This window comes from Syngnathus acus, chromosome 11 (genome assembly GCF_901709675.1).
Source record: "Syngnathus acus chromosome 11, fSynAcu1.2, whole genome shotgun sequence".
NCBI lineage: Eukaryota > Metazoa > Chordata > Actinopteri > Syngnathiformes > Syngnathidae > Syngnathus > Syngnathus acus.
Genome location: NC_051096.1, coordinates 3749847 through 3771167, shown reverse-complemented (window position 1 = coordinate 3771167; position 21321 = coordinate 3749847). Strand labels below are relative to the sequence as shown.

At 44.3% G+C, this 21321-nt stretch overlaps 5 protein-coding genes across 7 annotated transcripts; 2 read left to right on the top strand and 3 right to left on the bottom strand.

Annotated features, from left to right (window-relative positions):
- Window positions 1-10: 10 nt before the first annotated feature.
- Window positions 11-2703, bottom strand: eif3i (eukaryotic translation initiation factor 3, subunit I). The gene is made up of 11 exons (XM_037263435.1): window positions 2548-2703; window positions 2225-2317; window positions 1990-2077; window positions 1844-1909; window positions 1617-1766; window positions 1290-1417; window positions 1088-1198; window positions 785-874; window positions 633-706; window positions 371-463; window positions 11-290 (listed from the first exon to the last, which is right to left on the bottom strand). Exons 1-11 carry the CDS (start codon window positions 2548-2550, stop codon window positions 209-211), a joined length of 978 nt encoding a protein of 325 aa, XP_037119330.1. The 5' UTR covers window positions 2551-2703; the 3' UTR covers window positions 11-208.
- Window positions 2704-2908: 205 nt separating this feature from the next.
- ptpn2b (protein tyrosine phosphatase non-receptor type 2b) lies at window positions 2909-5388 on the top strand. Its single transcript, XM_037263430.1, has 10 exons — window positions 2909-3144; window positions 3387-3477; window positions 3551-3651; window positions 3748-3846; window positions 3966-4103; window positions 4173-4382; window positions 4491-4652; window positions 4724-4884; window positions 5034-5108; window positions 5320-5388. The coding sequence occupies exons 1-10, from the start codon at window positions 3088-3090 to the stop codon at window positions 5342-5344; spliced, it is 1119 nt and encodes a 372-aa protein (XP_037119325.1). The 5' UTR covers window positions 2909-3087; the 3' UTR covers window positions 5345-5388.
- Window positions 5389-6738: 1350 nt separating this feature from the next.
- psmg2 (proteasome (prosome, macropain) assembly chaperone 2) lies at window positions 6739-8410 on the bottom strand. Its single transcript, XM_037263436.1, has 7 exons — window positions 8267-8410; window positions 7928-8099; window positions 7807-7865; window positions 7591-7709; window positions 7290-7472; window positions 7104-7224; window positions 6739-6873 (listed from the first exon to the last, which is right to left on the bottom strand). Exons 1-7 carry the CDS (start codon window positions 8321-8323, stop codon window positions 6796-6798), a joined length of 789 nt encoding a protein of 262 aa, XP_037119331.1. The 5' UTR covers window positions 8324-8410; the 3' UTR covers window positions 6739-6795.
- Window positions 8411-8678: 268 nt separating this feature from the next.
- Window positions 8679-13449, bottom strand: zgc:136493 (uncharacterized protein LOC692276 homolog). 3 transcript variants are annotated; one of them, XM_037263433.1, is made up of 7 exons: window positions 13379-13411; window positions 10837-10889; window positions 10306-10675; window positions 9958-10129; window positions 9208-9386; window positions 9018-9114; window positions 8679-8940 (listed from the first exon to the last, which is right to left on the bottom strand). In XM_037263433.1, exons 3-7 carry the CDS (start codon window positions 10670-10672, stop codon window positions 8781-8783), a joined length of 975 nt encoding a protein of 324 aa, XP_037119328.1. In that variant the 5' UTR covers window positions 10673-10675; window positions 10837-10889; window positions 13379-13411; the 3' UTR covers window positions 8679-8780. The 3 variants fall into 3 exon arrangements, with proteins under 3 accessions (XP_037119328.1, XP_037119327.1, XP_037119329.1); XM_037263432.1 differs by lacking the exon at window positions 10837-10889 and having other exon boundaries at window positions 13379-13449; XM_037263434.1 differs by lacking the exon at window positions 13379-13411 and having other exon boundaries at window positions 10776-10889.
- Window positions 13450-15493: 2044 nt separating this feature from the next.
- ncaldb (neurocalcin delta b) lies at window positions 15494-20978 on the top strand. The gene is made up of 4 exons (XM_037264427.1): window positions 15494-15692; window positions 18176-18605; window positions 19044-19149; window positions 19405-20978. The coding sequence occupies exons 2-4, from the start codon at window positions 18228-18230 to the stop codon at window positions 19497-19499; spliced, it is 579 nt and encodes a 192-aa protein (XP_037120322.1). The 5' UTR covers window positions 15494-15692; window positions 18176-18227; the 3' UTR covers window positions 19500-20978.
- The last annotated feature ends 343 nt before the right edge of the window (window positions 20979-21321 follow it).

Below are 21321 nucleotides of genomic sequence, written 5' to 3'. Positions count from 1 at the left end.
AGGCGCAACATTAAGTCAGAACTGTTTAGTTGAATGTAGTAAAAACAGATGTGTGTGTGTGATGAGGGGTTTCAAATCTTAACACGAGAAAGTGTTTTTTTTTTTTTAAAGAACCTTTGTTGGAGTTGTGAATGCCCACCCGGCACAACTCAAAATGGACACCCGCTTGTTGTAAGTCTCAAAAATGCTGAGTGTGTGTGTGCGCTTTTCACACCTCCAGCTCAAAGTCAAAGTACTGCGGGTCAAAGTAATGAATCCTCACGTATCCGTCTTCTCCTCCACTGCTATAACTGGAAAAGATGCACACAAAAACGCACAAATAAGTACAACAAACTCACTAAACGGTGCTTCCAGACGGGTTCCGGTTTACCTCTTGCCATCCGGGTGAAACGACACACAGTTAATGGGTCCAAAATGTCCCTTAACTCTTCCAAACTCCTCTTCGTATGCGGCGTGGAAGAACCTGAGACACACAGGAATGTTTAAGTTTAACGAAATACGTGATTTTTCAAGCTTTTTGCCACTCCAGCATTAAACTCTTAAATAGTATAGACCTTAAGTTTAAATTGTCAATAGAGTTTCTCCACAACCACAGCCTTCAACTTTTTTAAAATCTGGTTTTGCTGTCTCACCTGGCCTCAAATTTGCCAATCCTGGTGGAGGTAGTGGTCACCTCCATGGCCTCCTGACCACCACCCATCACCACCTGTGTCACACACACATCTCGGTGAGTGTTAAGGGCATGCACACACACACACGATACCTTTACTATACAAACACTTACGTGATCCATGATCGGCGAGATGGAGGCCGAGTTGACAGGTCTTTCAGTCCTGAAGGTCTTGATGTGGTCCAGGGAGGCCGAATCAAAGAGCTGAGAAGTGTGACCAATATTAAAATACATAAAAGTGAGTTATTATTGGAGAGGTACCAAAGTGTGCATACAATCAAATGAAAAGAAAAATGACATAGAAAAACCATTTAGAAACTTTTGCAACCATTATTGCACCTTACAACTGGTAAAATTATATTTTCAAGAATTAGGAAAACAGTGTGGTATAAATTTATGTACATGAAGGTACGTTACCTTGGCGGTGTTGTCCTTGGATGCCGTGATAACCATGCTAAGGTCCACTGATGTCTGGATGTCGTTGATCTGCTTGTTGTGCTCCTTAATTGTCTTCAGGATGTCCCCTGCCTGAGCGCCAACACAGACAACAAAAGTTCGTTCAATCCTGCATGTACGAACCGCTAAGAACACGGATACAATAAGATGACGGGCCGCCCACCTTGGCACTGAATTGGTTGATCTCGCCGTTCTCGTGGCCAGCGATGACAAATTCGCCAAGTGGCCCCCACACGGCGCTGGTGATCTTGTGGTCATTGCAAGGGACGGTCAGGTATGGCTGGTTGTCGTCTGTGCAAAAAAAAAATAAACATCAGCCACTGATAATTAAAATTTGACATCATGTAAGTCCTTCTCATCAGTTTGACACATTGGGAAATTACCAACTGGATCAGATTCATAATTCACAAAACGGTTCACAATGCTTTATCATTGTGTTAAATTAATTTACATGCTGCTTTTACTGTATAATCAAATGTCATCGTGATACCAATTTGCTGGGGATCCCGCAGATCAAAGAAGTTCAGGAAGCACTGGTAGCCCATCTGTTTGTCCGTGGAGAACATGATGATGTTGCCGCTGAAGTCAAAGCCACATGTTCGAACCGCAGAGTTGGTGTTGACCAAGGCCAACTGTTTACCTGTGAACGGATCACATTTGACTGGTCAGTCGGCTTGTCCTAGCCTCAGATAAGGTGTGATGAAGCAGTTGACTAACCCGTCTCGCAATCCCATAGCCGACAGCTGTTGTCTGCTGACCCCGTCAAGACATTCTTGGTGTCCCCTACGGGAGGTCATGTTAAGGAAGGTGTGTTCAGGTAATATATAAAGAAAGAAAAAAGTATTTGGGAACTCTTTGGATACAGTCGCAGTCGACACACCACACAGCTCCCGTGTGGCCATTGTAGGTACCCAGACGTTCGCCGTTGACTGAGTACCACACATTTGTAACCTAAATAGGAATGAAAGAATGTAGTATATTGAATTGCAAACCTTGACTAGGCAGGGGGTCATTGCATATGTAGATAATGAGGAAAGCATGTTATTTTACAGTTTGTGACAACAGCGTGTATATATGCATCATTTTTTCCAAACTCACCGTATCCTTGGCCACGGAAAAGATGAGGTCTCCTTCTCTGTTGTATTTCAGTTGTGTAATGGACCTTTCGTGGCCCTGAAGTAAAATTGGTTTCTGTGGAGAAAGGGGAGACACTTTCAACTATATTTTATTAAACGTCTAACAAGTTTAACGTGCCTTATTTTAGATGACAAACTACACTTTAGACAAATAGACAATACGCGGCTCTCTGATCATACTAGCTACCGGCAAAGCTAAGCTAAAATTTGACGCATTCGAAACAACAGTAAAGTTTTTCCGTGCTTAAAGCAGGCATAGTATTAGAAAAATAAAATTTTACTAACCATGTTTGCCAACGGAGTGGTAATCTGTGTAAGAAGGTCAATAAGTCCAAATAAATGGACAGTAAATATACACTCGTGTTTCTATCGGCGGAGCCGCGATCCAAAGGAAGTAACACTGTGCATGTGCCCCACAATATACAGGCTAGGGCGCTCTCTAGTGGATTGGAGTGTAGACCACAAAGTTGTTTTTTTCTCTTCTGCCCCATTTTGATTGTTGAAAATGATAGTAGACAAACATTACGTGGATATTATTTATGTTTGTAGTTATCTCTATCACAATTTCAAAGAAAGAAAGAAAAGAGTTGTCGCCTTTGACAACTGCCGGAGGACCCCTTTTCCGCGCATGCGCCCAACCTTAAACGTCATCTAGCGAAAAGTGACGACCAGCTAAAGAAAGCTTACCATAGGGAAGTCATAATTCCTCTTAAACACGTACACGCAAAAGAAGCTCCTTTGTTTTTGTTAACATTATTTGGATCGGCTGACGATATGAGTTAGCTAGTCTTGGCAGGTCATAACACTGGGATTACCTCGGTGAAAATGGAGCGAGAGTTTGAGGACATAGAGTCGGAGGGCCGGTGGCACAAATTGTACATGGTAAGTGAAGTTAGCATGTTGCTAACGTTTAACAGACTTCAGATCAGTTGTGTGTGTGTAATATTGACAATAGAAACCAGGATGTCCACAGACTGATAAAAAAAAAAGTAATAATAGGTATACACTTAGGAAGTATACCGACTGTACTTTGATGATTAATACTATAAAACCTGTCGTTGTATGCAATTATTCATTTTATGGTGTTTTTCACAAAAATAATAATTTCTGCTGTTACTTCACAGGAAATCCGATGTCAGTCACATGAGTGCTCCTATAAAGTAGCCAAGTATCCTGAGAATCGCAGCCGCAACAGATACAGAGACGTCAGCCCATGTACGTTTAGGACACGCTTGTCTCCAACAAACACAATACTCGACATTAACTTGCTACCGCTGTCCCCCCACAGTTGACCATAGCCGTGTGAAGCTGAAAAACGCAGACAACGACTACATCAACGCCAGCCTGGTGGTGATGGAGGAAGCACAGAGACGATACATATTGACTCAGGCAAGTTGCGGGCATTGAGATACACAAGTGGGAATGCACAGTTAAAATAACTCATTTCGGACATAGCTAACATTTTTCTGTTGTCCCTGTCTGCAGGGTCCCCTCAGGAACACGTGTGGCCACTTCTGGCTCATGATCTGGGAGCAAAAGACCAAAGCCATTGTTATGCTTAATCGGGTGATTGAGAAAGGCTCGGTAAGCATCACAAAAAGTGATACTGGGCATCTGTTTACATTATAGCTTCATTCCTACATATCGAAGGGATGTCCTATCGTAGAGCGCCTCATCACTTTTCTTTCTTCGTTGTCCGATAGGAAAAGTGCGCTCAGTACTGGCCTGTGACCGAGGAGCGTGAGATGGCCTTCAGAGACACGCGGTTCTTGGTCACGCGGCTGTCAGAAGAAGTCAAGTCTTGCTACACCACCAGAGTGTTGGAGCTGCAGAACATTAGCGTACGTGCTTATTAATCTTGCTCGTTCACTACCTTCTCTTTTTTTAAATTTCCAAATCTATTCTCATAGACTGGGGAGAAGCGGGAGATTCACCACTTTCACTACACATCGTGGCCCGACTTCGGCGTGCCCGAGTCACCTGCGTCTTTCCTCAACTTCCTGTTAAAGGTGCGCGACTCAGGGGCACTGGGGGCAGACAACGGCCCAGCCGTGGTCCACTGCAGCGCGGGCATCGGACGCTCGGGGACGTTCTCGCTGGTGGACACGTGTCTCGTGCTGGTGAGCTTTGATTTGAAAATAATATCGACACCGGTAGTAATATTAGGCCGCCTGACATGAGGTGAGCATCTATTTCTATCTTTTGAGGCATTTATGTATGTCTGACAGATGGAGAGAAGGAAAGAAGAGTCGCCATTGGACATCCGCAGGATCCTGTTAGACATGCGGAAGTACCGCATGGGTCTCATACAGACACCTGACCAGCTGCGCTTCTCCTTCATGGCTGTCCTTGAGGGAGCAAAGTGCATCATGGGAGACTCGTCCGCGCAGGTAAACGCGCTCATAACGTCTACAATCGGAACGACAAAACACGGAGCGAACGTCTACTTCCCGTCTCGCAGACTCAGTGGCGAGAGTCGGCCCGGGAAGACCAGGAGCCCACCGCCGACCCGCCGGAGAAATGCAACGGCGGCCAGCGGGCGGGACTGCCTGGCAAGGAAGACGACTACAGACATGACGCCGAGAAGCCGAGCCAGTCGCCTGACCAGGACAACAACACACAGTTAGTATAGATTATCAACCCATCAATGATTTAAGCGTTGTTGTTTTTTCGGGTTATTTGATCCATTAAGATGAGTTCATTTGTCCCAACTTGATGAACTTTAAAGCCAAATTGGCCAGCTCTAATTTTATGTGTTTGATTTTGGACAGCAAACGACGCAGGGATGACAGATTCTCCATAGCTCAAAGCCAAAGGATCAACGACGCCGACAGAAAGCGGAAAAGGTGGTTATACCGGCGCGCAAATGCAGAATTTTCCTTGATTTCCACTTAAGGTCCACGTACCAGAGCACATTTTGTCTCACCAAGCAAGACGATTCAGTTCATGGACCTTAAGATGGATACCAAGGATCATAAACAACAGCTTTCCATAATCACTGTGACACACTCACATGCACTCCATTTTCTCTCAATGTGCTGTTCTCTCCTCGCACAGTTTGGGCTGCATTTGCTGCTCGTGACCCAGCACCCTCAGTTTTACGGTTTACAAATAGCTCCTGATCTCGTATGTCCCCCCTGCGTGTGCTGTGTTTTTGTTTTTTATTTTAAATTTTATTCCTTCTTCCATTCTGCTGTGCTTTTGTTTTGACAAGTTGCTAGGCAACCGTTTGGAATTGTTTTGACTGCGTGAATGTGTTTTTGTTGCACGTTTGCATCGAAATCATAAGTTTTCAGATATGCCCAATGTGTTGAAAGTATTTTGTCAATATCTAAGAACGACTATGGTGCACTTAATAGTTAATAATTTTCACACTGGAATTATTTTTTTTTCCCTCTGCTGCTTTTTTTTAAGCCTGCATTTTGTGCTGGAAGGGACGGAAAGTCACAACACATTTTTTAGTCCACCAATTGGAATGCATGCGATGAATCCCCAAGTTGCCAAGGGGCATACATCGTAGTCATCTCCTGCATTTCGGGTTGATTTTCGTTGTTACGTCGAGACAACTTTTACATATTTTTGCTTTTGTTTCATGACAGAGCAAAGACCAGCGACTTCTGACACGGCTCCACTAATCCGGCTGCCATCAACGAGAGAGAGAGAGAAAAAAAAAAAAAGAAATCGGCAGGGAAAACACCAACCTCTGTTCTGCTTCTTCTTCGCCAGCACCACCTGTTCCTCTTCCTCTCCAAACTGTTTACAACACACGCCCACTCAAAAAAAGAAAGAAAAATAACAAATCACACCAGCATTTCTTCAAATGTTTTTTTTTTTTTGCAGCAATTGTCATACGTTTATACAGACTGATATAAGACCTATGCATTGACAGGTTCTAATTGTTCAGATGTGTATTTTTGGGTAGGAGAACTTTTTTGATAAAAATGTTCTATTTTTTTATATTAAAAAATGTACCTCAAATGAAGTAAAGGCAACGGCATGTACAATTGTACATTTGGTTTTTTTTTCTTAAAAGTTTGCGATGCAGTATATATTAAAAATATGTTGTGCAACATTTAAACCCAGAGTTTCATGAAAAAAAGTAAAGGCAATGATTTTTTTTCCTATGTTCTCTTCTAATAAAAACAGTTATGTAATTTACATAATGTATGGAACTCTGTGTTAAACAATTGGCACAGTCATTGCTATGAAATATCACTTAATTGTTTTCCACCTGTTATTTGAAAAATACAACGGATACATTTTGTTCATGGCAGCTCTCAAACGTGCCCCTGACAATTCCGCAATACAAAGCATAGGACGTGCCAAAATGAAAACTTGAGGGGGCTGTTTAGCGTTTTTGTTTCAGAGTCGAGTTACGGACAAGGCGGGGGCGGAACTGCTGGGAAACACTGCGTTGGCTTTGGGCCAAGCACTTTCAGTTAGTCAGGGACCAAATGAGGTCAAGCAAGAGAAACATTCACTCTGGCTCTTGATAGATTTTATTGAAATATAGAACAAGGGTTACAAAAAAATTCAGAAAAGGGCTGGAGGGATGCCGCTCCCAAACAGAAGATTCCAGGAAGTTGGAATCTTCCATTTGGGCTCCCGGTTCTGAAAGAAAGTGGCAAATTGAGACTTAGAATGGCACAGATATTAAAGCGCTACAGTATACACAGAAACCATTGAATCGTGTTGCTAAGAAAAACAGCAGCACCCAAATCTATTAGCTTTCCCATTACAAGTTAATAGTGCTTAGTTATTTTGATCTAATATCAGATGTGGATTTTTGCCCGGGTTTTGTGTCACTGAGGCTTTTCCCATCAAAGTATTTAGAGACTTACCGGGTTGTCCAGCAGATGGAGCCAATCGTCCATATGATTGACAAGCGCCAAGGCGTCAGGTACATTGTCACCCTCCGAGCAGAAGATGAGCAATACTGCCAGCGGAACGTCCTCGGTGCAACTTAAACAGCACCGCATTCTTAACGCGCACATTCCTGCTGTAGACTATATCAACAAACAAATTACCTGTCTATGTAGAGGCCTTTAGTAATGCCTCCACCGGGGACGTAGAGTCTTGGCTCTTCAGCTTCGGCGTCTAAACGTCCCGGGCAAATGGGCATCCTCTCCATCTCTATCCAGCCCAGATCCTTGAAGGCATCGCCGATACACTTCTGCAAGCTTGGCGTGACCAGGTACCTTAACGGGGTCCTAAGAACAAGCACACAATTTATCATGACATATTAAAGCAAATGTTTTTTTTCTTCCTTGTGACTAATTTTGGTTCTGATACTAAGGTTTAACATAAAGATTAGTATTGTTGTGCTACCCTTGCAGTTGCTGGTCATCTCTTTGGTAGGCATGGCTGCTGGAGAGAACCACTGTCCGGGAGAATCCACTTGCCTTGATCCAGGACAGCAGCAGTTGACGGAAACATCTAGATTTCCTCTGCGAGGTGTGGGGGACCCATCAAACTTGCATGCATGTGCATTTAATAGTCTTCTTCTCATCTTATGTTTCTCTGATCATCACTTGATTGACATACCTTGACAATTGGTGCTCTGATCTGAAGAACTGCTAGCTTGAGCTCAGGTGCAGCAAAGACTATTGACAAGAACATTAATTGTTATCATGGATTATGGAGATTTTAGGAACTGGGGATTCACCTTCTGCGGCTGTATGTAGCTCATCTGCGTCGTCCTTGCCAGTGGCGTATGGGTTGTTGCCCGCCATGGGAATGAGGCAGTCCGTGTGCAGAAAACCGACTCTGGTCAGGTTCAAGGTGGATATGAGGAGATCCACCGCCAGCTGCCCCACGTTGCCCACTGCCACCGCGGGCTAATATTAAGAGACAAACTCTCACAAATTAACAGGTGGTAGATGCGTTAAGAAGTTTTACTTCATTTTATTTCGGATTAAGATTAGCAAGAGTCGGATGAATAGAACAGACGTACGTATCTCTCGTTTTGGATTCGTAATAAACGGTGTACATTTGCTGGACTCACCAAAACAAGCGTGGAATCCTTAAACACAGGCGTAGAGTTTTGTGAAGTGATAAACATGGTTGAATTACGTGACTTTAGTTTACAATCAAACGATCAAAACATTCAAAAGCTCGCCCAGATTTCATGTCAAGCGCTCTGGGGTCCTTCGAGTCTGACGTCAACATTGAGGACCCTATAAATGCCTGTCATTAAAGCGACTCAAATAAACTCCTGAGAAACATTTCAAATGGTAGTTGCTAGAATATTACATTATTTCAATCAGACGTTCAAATTTATGTTCCGAAGGCAGAAGTTATCTTGTACTTTCACAAACTGGACGGTTTGGTTTTAAACAGGCAGATGCGAGTGAGCCGTGCGTTACGTTGAAAACGTCATCGTTTATAACCATTAATAACAAATAATAATTAATACCTAATAATAATAATAAAAAGTTGGGTTTTAATTGAAAAATACACGTAACTGTCCAGAACCAATATTAATGTTAAAAGTGTTCTTTAACATTGTTGGGAAACTCTCATGATAAGCATTTCAATTCATCAGGCATGGGTTCTCCTCTAATGGCAGCCAGGGCATTGTCGACCATCTTCTCCACAATATTTCCGAGGGTGGTGATGGTCCTGACGCCAAGGTGAGGGGTGATCAGCACGTTGGGAAGGTTGAGGAGAGGATGATCCCTAAGTCAAATGGAGAACGTGATTGCAGATAAGCCACTGAGACTTCAATTAGAGATGCTGTGATTGAGTGTGAGAACCTTGGGAGAGGTTCAGGATCAGTCACATCCAAAGCAGCCGCTCGTATGGTCCCGGCTTTCAGCGCCTTAACCAACGCGACCTGGTCCACCACTGCACCTGAACAAAGAAACAATACAAAGATGAAAAAAAAAGGTGAATTCACAAAAGGAGAACCCCAAATATGTGGATGTTCACTATCTACCAACCAACCTCTGCTGATGTTGACCAGTGTGGCGGTGGGCTTCATGAGAGCCAGCTCCCTGCTGCCGATGAGGCCGGTGGTCTCCGATACCAGGCACACAGATAGCACCACAAAATCAGACCGGCCCAGCAGGTTGTCCATGTTCTTGCAGTAGCTCGCCCCCAGCACTTGCTCCTCCTCCACACTTCTGAGAAGGGACAAATTCTCAAAGTAAACATACGTTAATCCGTTTTGTCCATTTAGTGAGGCCAGCTCAGTGGCCTAGTGGTAGAGTGTCCGCCCTGAGACTGGAAGGTTGTGGGTCCAAACCCCGGCCGGGTCATACCAAAGACTATAAAAATGGGACCCATTGCCTCCCTGCTTGGCACTCAGCATTAAGGGTTGGAATTGGGGGGTTAGATCACCAACTGATTCCCGAGCGCGGCACCGCTGCTGCTCACTGCTCCCCTCTCCCCCAGGGGATGGATTAAAATCACACGGGGATGGGTTAAATGCAGAGGACAAATTTCACCACACCCAGGTGTGTGTGACAATCATTGGAACTTTAAAAAAAAAAAAAAAAAATGCAGTGGACGCTTTTATGTTTGGGGGGAGTTCGACTTGTTTGAATGTATCTGAGACATTTTATTTTCTAGGTGCTTCTAATTTTGACAGGATTCAGGAATTAAATGCAGAGTCCATGTCAATGCTTTCATGGGTTTGATCAGCATTGTTTATGCAATTACTCTTGCGCTTACAGAAATTATAGTACATTTTACCTTCTGTTTCTGTTACAATAGAGAATCTTCATATCAAATCCTTTGGCCCGCTGAGCAATTCTGCAGCCAATATTTCCCATTCCGATGATTCCCAGAGTGGACCCTGAGACCTTGATGCTACCCAGGTATTGCGGCATGACACTGGTGTTGGGGTCCATCATAATTCGGTGACCTACAAAGACACCGGTACTACATGTAGTACGAGACAAACATAAAAATATCACACGTAGCAAAGACTCTCCTCAACTTTCGCTAACAGCCCAAACTGACCTCGGATGGAAAATGTAACCATTCACATAATCATTTCTAGCATTCCTCCCAAGCTACAAGTCTACTAGCCATAATCACCTTCAACGATATTGCGCGCTGATGCGAGGAGGAGCGCCATGGCCATATCCGCCGTACAATCACTGACCACCCCGGGCGTGTTGGCCACCTTAACCCCCAACCGGGCAATGTAGGGTAGGTCCAGGTGGTCATATCCCACCCCTGCGCTAGCGATCACCTGGAGCGCCGGGAGTGAGCTGAGCAGCACCGGGGTGACCTGTGGGATGAATGCCCATATAAACAGAACCTGGATTGTGGGGCCATGCGCTCCCGGGTCCTTCAGGAAGTCCTGGTAGAGGACAAGCCTGAAGTGCTGCCTAAATTTGTCCAGGAACTCCTCCAAGATGCCCTTCTCAACAATCAGAGCCCACGGTTTGTTGCTGTCCATTGCCTGAAAGAAAAGTAAAGAAATATATAGGACAAAATGTTACTCAAACATTTCCTTCAGAAATGATGATATAAAAAGCGTCTCTTGTGAAAATTGGACCCACCCTCAATTTGCGGACAGAGGACGAAAAAATTGAACTGAACTAAAAAACGGAACATCCATACCTGTAAATGGTCCCTCAGAAACACACCGAGCCTGTCTTGCGTGTGTAAATCACCTGTACAGTCGAAACTGAACCGAGAGGTCAGGAAAGCCAGGAGGTGTTACGGGGAGAGCCTGAAGAGACACCTCTCTGCCAATCCTGATCCCTCAACAGTGTGGAAAGGTCTGCAGAGCATCACGGGCTTCAAGAAATTAACCCCACGCCCTGTGGAGAGCCCAAGGCTTGCTAACAAGCTAAACAGGTTCTACTGTAGGTTTGATCGGTCCTCCCACACAACGGGACTACCTGCAGCACAATCTACATACTCACCTCTCCCCACAACTGCTCTGTCCACACCTCTATCAACGTTGTCACCCACTCTCTCTCTTGCAGAGGCCGCGCCCGCACTCCAGATCCGCGAGGAGGAAGTGCGCCAGATGTTCCGGAGACAAAAGACCAGGAAGGCACCGGGCCCAGACGGCGTGTCACCTTCCTGCTTGAAAGTCTGCGCTGAGCAGCTGGCGCCCACCTTTGCACGGATCTTCAACCGTTCTCTGGAGCTGTGTGAGGTGCCCTCGTGCTTCAGGGGCCAAGAAGCCCGCCATCACAGGTTTGAATGACTATAGACCTGTCGCACTGACATCTGTGGTCATGAAATCTTTCGAGAGGTTAGTGCTGAATCACCTGAAGGATGTCACGGGCCCCCTGCTTGACCCCCTCCAGTTTGCCTACCGGGGAAACAGGTCGGTGGATGATGCGGTCAACATGGGACTGCACTACATCCTGCACCACCTGGACACCCCAGGAACGTACGCCTGGATCCTGTTCGTGGACTTCAGCTCGGCGTTCAACACCATCGCTCCTGACATCCTTCAACAGAAGCTCATCCAGCTTGCGGTGCCTGCCTCCACCTGTCAGTGGATCACCAGCTTCCTGACCAACAGGAGACAGCGTGTGAGGCTGGGGGGCATCACATCTGACACCCGGACCACCAATACTGGAGCCCCTCAGGGGTGCGTCCTCTCCCCACTGCTCTTCTCTCTCTACACCAACGATTTCTCCTCAGGTGACTCTCCTGTGAAGCTCCTGAAGTATGCAGACGACACCATTCTCATTGGACTGATCCAGGACGGTGATGAGACTGCGTACAGACAGGAGGTGGAGCGGCTGGTCCACTGGTGCAGCCAAAACCACCTGGAGCTGAACCCGCTCAAGACCGTGGAGATGACAGTGGACTTCAGGCGAGACCCTTCACCACTTTTACCCCTCACTATCCGCAGTAATACTATTCTCTCCACGGACACCTTCAAGTTCCTGGGAACCACAATCTCTCGGGACCTGAAATGGACCGGCCACATAGACTCTGTCCGGAAGAAGGCCCAGCAGAGGCTGTACTTCCCGAGACAGCTCAAGAAGTTCAACCTGCCGCGAGAGCTTCTGAAGACCTTCTACACTGCCATCATCCAGTCTGTCCTCTGCACCTCCATCACTGTCTGGTTTGGATCGGCCTCCAAACAAGACAAGCACAGACTGCAACGGACAATCAGGACTGCAGAAAAGATAATTGGAATCAACCTCCCATCTATCCAAGACTTGTACCTGTCCAGGACCAGGAAACGTGCAAGGAACATCTCTACAGACCCTTCTCACCCAGGTTGCAGTCTGTTTGAACTACTCCCCTCCGGACGGCGTTATAGAGCTCGGTACATCAAAACCAGCAGACACAGAGACAGCTTCTTCCCCCAGGCTGTTGCTCTGATGAACTCACACCACTCTTAGAGTCTCAGAGTCATTACTGTGCAATAACATCCTGCTCTCCACACCTTTTTTGAATTTGTCTACACTGTTTGTACTATGTGTCCTCTCTGCATCCATTGCAGCCTGGTCATCCTGGATAAGGGACCTTCCCATCTGTGGTCTCTTCTCAAGGTTTCTCATTTCCCCTAGCTGGAGTTTTGAGTTTTTCCTTGCCCTCTTGGGAGTTTAAGATCAGGGGGTGTTTGAGAATATTTGCCATTTTTCACATGTCCTGAGTGTTGTTAGTCACCTAAATGTTGAACAGAGGGTGTGATTTACCGAAGTCAAATTCCTTGTTTGGCACGCTCAAACATGGCGAATAAAAAACTCTTGAATCTTGAAACATGAAATATCATGAAGCATCGCTGGTCTGGTGCGTGTTGGCATTTGCATTCGAGGGAGGGCCTTCACTTTGCATCAAGTAAACAGGAGGAGGACCTTTCCTCGTCGTCGTAAAAGTTAAGATCGTTGGAAGACATGTATATATACGCGCGTGTGTTTAAATATATATATATATATATATAGCACTAGTTTTTCTTATTTGAAGATCACATTAAAGAGGCTGGATTTAACCATGAATCATTTTACAAACTGAATCTTGTTTAAAAAAAAAAAAAAAGCTTCCAAATTATTTACAATTGTGTCTCGTTAAATCAAAATAATATTGGTCTTTATGCCTCTCTTTGACAACAACATTTATATATTTACCCACTCACTGCAAATTGAGTGGACTAAAAAAGAAAATGTTAAAGTGATGCATTAGTTACCTTGTGATGTTGATGCAAGCCCTTTACTTGAACCAGCTTCCACTCCTTCAGCAGTCTCAATTTAACTCTGTGGATAGTTAATGTATCAGCAATTAAAAGAGCTTGCGTAACATTAAAATACATTTTAACAGATACCTAGCAAGTGCGTGTTAACCATGTCTGTGTTTGGTCAATCATCCACATCGGGGTTTTTTGGGGGGGAAAAAATGTTGCCCAATCAGTAAAGTTCACAGGGGTGGAAGTCTTGTGATGACTATAGAATAAAAAATTGAGTTACAGCTGATTAGTAGCTAATATGATAATGACATTACTGTGCATGAACCTTTGATCATGTGCAACAAATTTGATCTTGGACTAAAAAACACAACCAATCACTTTCAACAGCCTCCTATTGTGTCACATATTCCAATTTGGACACAGATGTTGCTGCACGAGAGGGCCTCGGGAAATCCGCTAAGAAACACATGGCAGCACACCTGCCAGCTCCTCAATGGGTTCCTGCGAAGAAGCTCAACACGCCATTGCTCAGCATGTCCCTGCTTGAGAATAAAGTCACCTGTAATCCAGTCAAGCTTGGCCGTTAAATCCGCCAATGGTGACGCACGGCGGCCGCTGCGGTGAAGTGACAGGTCAGCCAGGCCTACCCTTTCCCACGGGGCGCAGAAGATGATGATCTTAGTCAAAGTCTGTTGCTACCTAAAACAGCAGCACCTAGCAAGGCACAAGAAGAGAAATTGCAGTTATTCGGGAGATGTTTGCCTAAAGCGATATCATTTGTGCATGGAGTCGACTGTGATTTTACAAAATGCCGCACGATACAAGAAAGCGCTTTCTTGCATTGAGTCCAATTATCCAATGAGAGAAATCTCATGGCAGTAAATGGCCACCACTGGAGGCGATCCAAGGTTGACACTGAGTGGTTAGGTAAGCGATAATCGCAGGAGCTTGGTGGATCGTCTTCTCCCGTGCAGATCAACGGCTTCTCAATGCCCCCCCCCCCTTCAGAAAGCTGATGTTACCTAATGATGCCGCCTGTTGATGCCATGGGGTCACCTCGCCACGTTCGCTTTGTTTACACCAAAATGCACAGTGGGGTGGGGTTACTCTTTGGTAGACAGCTGGTCAGATCAATGTTATGCAAAGCTATTAGTCAGATGCTGCCGATTCCCAGCACTCAGGCGTTCTCTGCCTCGGGGGTCCAAACTAGCCCAGCGGATTATGTGGATAAAAAGGTCAACATCTTTACATTGTCCAACGACAGGGGAGCGTGGCGCCGAATTACGCTGGCGTGCGACATGACATGCATTAAGGCATTGATGTTGTCATTTTAATGCATCCATTTTGAGAGCGGATTATGTGCTTCATACTATAGATGAGATTATTGTTTGGAAATATATGGGACAATAAATCCTATGAATAAGAGTACGCTATAGATTTAGCTATTACAGCCATTTTATGGCAAATAGCTCATTTTCCAGGGTTCAAAGTTCTCCACGGTGCTCCTGACCTCTGTTGATGTTTTGTGATTGCCATTTATTGGGATTCAATTGCCTTCTGGGAAAGCACTTACTGAAGGCAAAGAACATGATTCATTCCAAACCAGCATTCAATGTGTCAGCACGCTCTGCATGGTCAGCCTGCTGACTCAGCAGAAGGGAGAGAGGGCCCATTCTAAGGCCATTAAGAAAACACGCCCGGGAACAGCGGCTGAATAAGCCGCCGCGGCTTTGTGTCCTGCTAATCATCTTAAGGTAAAGGCAAAGCGTGGCTGCAAATGTGCCTGCATGAGGACACCTGTACCGTACTGAGAGGCTGGTGACCATCATTAGAAGTATCTCAGTTTTATCATGCAATGGTAAAAAATAGGGGGGGGGGGGGGATTCAATGCTAAACTATAACAGAATCTAAATTAAAATCGTGCAATTTATCCATGTATCGATCAAAATATTAATTTTCTGTACATTATGGTGAAAGTGTACCTAATAAATTGTCTCATGAATGTCCAAACGAACCACTGGGTTTTACGTTGCCAGGCCAACGGGGCCTCTCATTGGTCACCTACTACCCACGTGACGCTTAGGCTTTGACGTCACGCCTCGAGGATTGCCCAGCTTGCAGTGTGTACGTCCAGTCACAAGCGAACGACGAGAGCCGGAGTTTGGACCGAGACCCAGCCGGGGAACTGCAGCTTCCCGTGTGGCTTCTCGCGACTTGTCGCCGCCTCTTTGTCGTCTCGGAAACTTTTGTCTCAAATTGTTATGGGCCATTAAAGACACTTTTTGGAGGCTCTTCCACACAGCGACTTGAAAGCGAGGTAAGTTGTACGGTCCCATCGCCCTTCTCCCCCCCCATCTCCGAGGCACTTTGGTAGCTTCCTGGTCGTTTTGTTACTGCACAGGTACGCAAACAGGTCGACGCAACGTTAGATAAAGTTATTTTGCACAACGTGTTTTAGTCTTGCAGAGAAGATTCTTGCAGCGGATAAAGCTTAGCTACTTCTGCCTAATCGGATGAGGCTGCTCCACTCGGTATCTATGAAGCCCCCAAAGGGAGACATGCTTCCCAATGCATTTATGAGCTATTACTTTTTGTTCAACATGTTTCAATTAAAACAAACAAACAAATGTAACTTGCTAGCAAGTCTTTAGTATTTTAATTTACTGGGACAAATTCCTAAATGCATGCGCTGAATTTTAACGTGGGGTCCATATTGAGACGTAGCTGTCAATTTATGTCTTTGTGGTGTAAAAAATAAATCAAACCTCAGAACCCATTGGAAATAAAAGCTAAAGCATTGACTCCACAAGTGTGTACACAGTACTTGGAACAGGAGCAGGAAAAATACCATCCATCAGGATTACATGATCAATTGTTATGTTTACATTTAAGGATTTCAACTTCAAGACTCTGCAGTCCTTCCCACTCGACCAACTAAGCTATAGAAGGAAAAAAATAACTTCACAGATCTAGCTGATAAAGTTCATTGGTCACTGAGGCTTACAGGAATACCACTAGTGGTGATGACAGGGTGTTATAAAAACAGAAATAGTAACCCAGAAACTAAAATAGTAACCCTAAAGACATTACAGAAGTTAAATGTGATGTTCTAAAGACACACACAGACAAAACAGAAGAAAACACAGAGACAGCGCGGGTGGAACCGAGAGCTAATAACCCCCTTGGAAGCGTTCTTCTCAACACTTCAAATGGCGAGTTATGCTAAATCTGAAAGTTGGCTCTATTTGTGTAGATGCGGGCAACTGGCGGTTTGATCTGCTCTGATGTTGCCTGGACTCCAGTTAGGCCTCCATGCCTGTAGACTTAGACGCGGGCTCGCTCAAGGTTTAAAACAAACAGTGCCCTCTTTGTGCTACTCGCCAGCAGTTTGCTGCCACTGTTTGTCCAATCGACAGTCTGCTCACCAGTTTGCAGATGTCGTCCGCGACACTTTTTGGGTTTCATAAAGGCGCCTGTGTCGTGAGGATTACCCCCCCCAACACTGATAATGCGAGGTTGTGTTTGCGTAGCGACGATGGCTCGATGGAGGGACTTTGTTAAAAAGCAGCGAGAGTGACAAGCCGGCTTCAGTTGACGCAAGACAAAAGGTGTGTTAGCGAGTCAAGCATCAGGAAGTGACACAGGAAGCGGTTTTTGATGTACTCAAAAGTGGTGGGAGTAGTATTATCTCGGAGTTTGATCTGTTCTGGTTGCACTCGTTTAGTGGCAGTTGCAATCGTGTAGAATCTAGCGGACTCCGTATGACTGTCACGAGAAGAACCTTCATCCCCCGAAGCAGATGGTATCACATACCCCGAGTCGTCTTTCTCCTCGTCATGCACACGCCAACCTCCTCTCACTTTTCAGGGGGATTAACTCCTGGTGCTCTTTAGTTGGGCTTTACCTGCGGGATATAAATGGAGACTCTTGATCATTATGTAAGCTGAAGACAAGATGTTCAGGAAAACCCGCATCGTCCAAAACTAAAGTAAACAAACACAATGTAGCAATGTACTCATTGCTAATTACTCTTAAGACCTAAACCTTTAAAGAAAATGGGTTCGGAAATGAACGGATAGACGAGGAAGTCTTTTTAACATCTAGCATCAAAGCATTTCAATTTGATAGGTAAATCCAATGGCGCTGATTTACAATCGTCTCGCAAAACCTCTTTTGAGCCATCAGCAAATGTTCTTTTGCATTGTTCTTTTGTTCTTTCACCTGAAATCAGTCTCCGCCCCCCTCCCCCCCGCCAAGGATGAACAATGCTAATTTGCTTCAAATTGTCAGCAATTAGAGTTAAGGGCCTCAAATATTTCAGGTCTTTGGCGGGTCAATGTCAATGTCTTGCATTAAGCCGGCTGGTGTGGTGTCGTGCCTTCAACCTCGAGAGGTGGTCAACAAGCGGGACATGGCCTGACCATGTGATCCCCCTCGTGTCCATCTCGGCAAAGCCGCGATTATGTAACAGTCTCGTTTGTCCTGCAAGTGCAGGTAAGAGTCTTAACAGGGCCAGAAATAGCCTGGTTACTTCTGGCGTCTGCTTTGAGGGATGTTCAGAGAGGCCATCATCTCTTAGCTTCTTTTAGGATGTACAACTCCGGTTGGGAACAGCCTAAAAACGAACACACTTATCCAACTTTGTATGACCTTCTGTGCTAGGTTTGAAGGTCCGGGGTAAACAACCCTCGGTGTAACCCTTTCTCTGTATTTATTTATTTTTTTTTACTTTGAGGTGCCACAATAGCTTTCCAATATTATTTGGATGCTTCCTAACAACGTTCTTGTCGGTTCTTTCAGACGTCTGAAACCGCCACCACCCTCTCATCACACATCACTTTTACCATCAACCATGGGGAAACAGAACAGCAAGCTCCGTCCTGATGTCATGCAGGACCTGATGGAGAACACTGACTTCACCGAGCACGAGATCACAGAATGGTACAAGGGCTTCCTGCGGGACTGCCCCAGCGGCGCCCTGTCCATGGAAGAGTTCAAGAAGATCTACGCCAACTTCTTCCCATATGGCGACGCCTCCAAGTTCGCCGAGCACGTCTTCCGCACCTTTGACGCCAACGGCGATGGCACCATTGACTTCCGGGAGTTCATCATCGCCCTGAGCGTCACGTCCCGTGGCCGGCTGGACCAGAAGCTCAAGTGGGCCTTTAGCATGTACGACCTGGACGGCAACGGCTACATCAGCAAGGCGGAGATGCTGGAGATAGTCACGGTGAGTCGTTGCTCAAGCTCGCTGCGTCGCATATATCCGCATGCCCGCGGTGTAATTTTAGCAAGCTGCACTTCCTGCGGTGTTTAATTTCTAGAAGCTGCCTCTTGACTCAGCACCACATCCAGCTGCTGTGTGCTATTAGGGAGTGCCGACAACCTTCCTTGTTTTTTTTTTGTTAGGGATCAAGGGTAACATTAGGGTATTCATTTTAAAATTAGTTCATATCAAAGTGAAACTTGAAAGTGAGGAGAGCAATGTGAACATAGTCCAAACTTCAAATAGAATTTAATCACTCACTTGAGTCTTGGTGTGCAGCTTCATGTCAAAGGTCGTCTCGAGCAAAATGAATACGTTTGAGTCTGTCAACGACGCTGGTTGCCATCAAGTTGAAAATGACTGAAATCCTTTCTCACGCTGTGATTGGTATTCTCTCCACAGGCCATTTACAAGATGGTCTCCTCAGTGATGAAGATGCCGGAGGATGAGTCAACGCCTGAGAAACGCACGGATAAAATCTTTCGGCAAATGGACACGAATCGAGATGGTAAGATTTTTATTCTGCATTTTAAGGGATTTTTTTCCATTGTGAGTTTTCTTGCAAAATTACTACTTAATTCTATTAAAATTACAAGGTTTTTTTTCTCATTTAATGATATTTTTCCGCAAAATATTTTGTCAGGTCTTTTTTCCTCCTAGAAGTATTTAAAACAATTAAAAGAAGTTTCTGTCATGATATATTTGCTTTAATTCAGTTGACATTTCACTGCTCCTTCTAATCGTATTTTTTTTTTGTGTTCAGGTAAATTGTCTTTGGAGGAGTTTGTGGAGGGCGCCAGGAGTGACCCGTCCATTGTGCGGCTGCTGCAGTGCGACCCAAGCAGCGTCGGCCAGTAAACGGCCGGCTTGCTTCTCTTCCTATCACCTCTTTTTTTTTTTTTTTTTTTTTGCAATTAGTTCCTCAAAAAAAACACCATCTGAAGGACACCTTTGACAGACTGTATTGCTGTATGCGCAGGACTTGTTTTTTTTCTAAAGTGAATTTAGGAGGTACCAAACTGCACTGAATCCATGGTTGCTGCTGCGCTTTTTGGATTGGGAAGAGTCAGTGGATGACAAGTACTGAAAAGTCAAGCATCTTGGGAAATGTAGTTCCTCTTAACATCAGAAGGATTTTAACGCACATTTTTTGGGAGGAATATTACACAGCCCCTAATGAGGACCGTGCTGGCTAGACATTCAGAGATAAAGTGAAGACATGTTGAAACCTATAATGTTTGTTTTTCTGCAGTATTATTGATTTTTAGAATTTTAACAAAAGGCTCCAACTCCAGCTTGGTGCAAAAAAAAAATTTTTGTTTTGTTTTTTTCTTAAATTGCACAGTAAAATCCAGGCTGTAAACATAATTCTAACCATTTTTTTATATAGATATATATTATTTGAAAAAACACAACTTCAACTCAAAATCAAATGTTCTATTAAATGTCTATTAATGTTTAAAATTTCATAAATAATTTCCTTATTTATTTCCACCAATTTTGTTTAAATTCCCATAAACGCAAATGTTGGCCAGTGGACGAATCATTTTGGGTCTAATTGTATTTTTCTTTCCTCCCAAAACTCCACATACATAAAACAAAAATAGCTGTTTTAACAATATGTATAGTATTCCATTTTTTTATGATGAATTCACCTTTAAAAATGTGTAAATTATTGCAATGTTATGTTTTTCTTTTACTTGAAAGGACAAAAAAAGATGTATATTTATGCTAGACCAAGAGCACATGTATGGTAAGCAGAAATGATACCGCAACACAAACGCGTTTATTATTGTTCCCTAAAACCAAACGCGTAAGTGCTTTCTGATTATATTCGCTTGCCGTACATTTGTGCGTTGCTATGCAGTCACGCACACAAAATGGCGTCGTGGGAAGTGACGTTCCCCCAATATGGCCGCTCACGCTACCAATTTATGTCATACATGTGTTTATGTTTGTCATGCTTTAAAGCTGCACCAAATTTCACTTTCACTGACTTAAGTATTTTTTTTTTATCCCTGCTGGTGTGAAGACACAATGTTTTTTTTAGTGGAAAGGAAACAATAATTTGAAAAAAAATCAACTGTGATAATGACGGCGGAAAAGGAAAAGGCCGTTGAGTACTTCAGTCCCACTTCCATTAGCATTTTGTGGTCTAAGTGCCAAATATAGATGAATTTAAAAGAATAAATGTACACACAGTATTGTATCATTTATACTGTATACTTGTTACCTGTCGAACAAAAGAGGATGTCACTATTATTATTTTATTGGTAGATTTTGTAAACTTTGTGTAGGATGTCCATTTTGTTATTCAAATAAAGACGAAATAATCAAGTGGATGTTTTTGTCGACTCTCACACCAAATAACAACCAAAGGGAATTGAAAAACATATAGCAGAAACATTACAAAATATTACTCACCAACTTTATCTTGGGCTTCAATTAGCCGCAGCTGCTAGCCGTATTCCGGGTTGTCCAACGACCGGTCCCGTAAAGTGTCGCGGCGTTTGTTGTACGACGATGAATAAAGTTCTGGGCAGCACACAATTCATTTCTACGTGTTATTGGACATAATTCGGCGATAAAGAGTCAATCTGGTGCCCTTGTACTTATATACCGCGGGTGGCATGATTATACCGTTAGCTTCCGGCTAACGTCAAACTCGTCTGCGCATGCG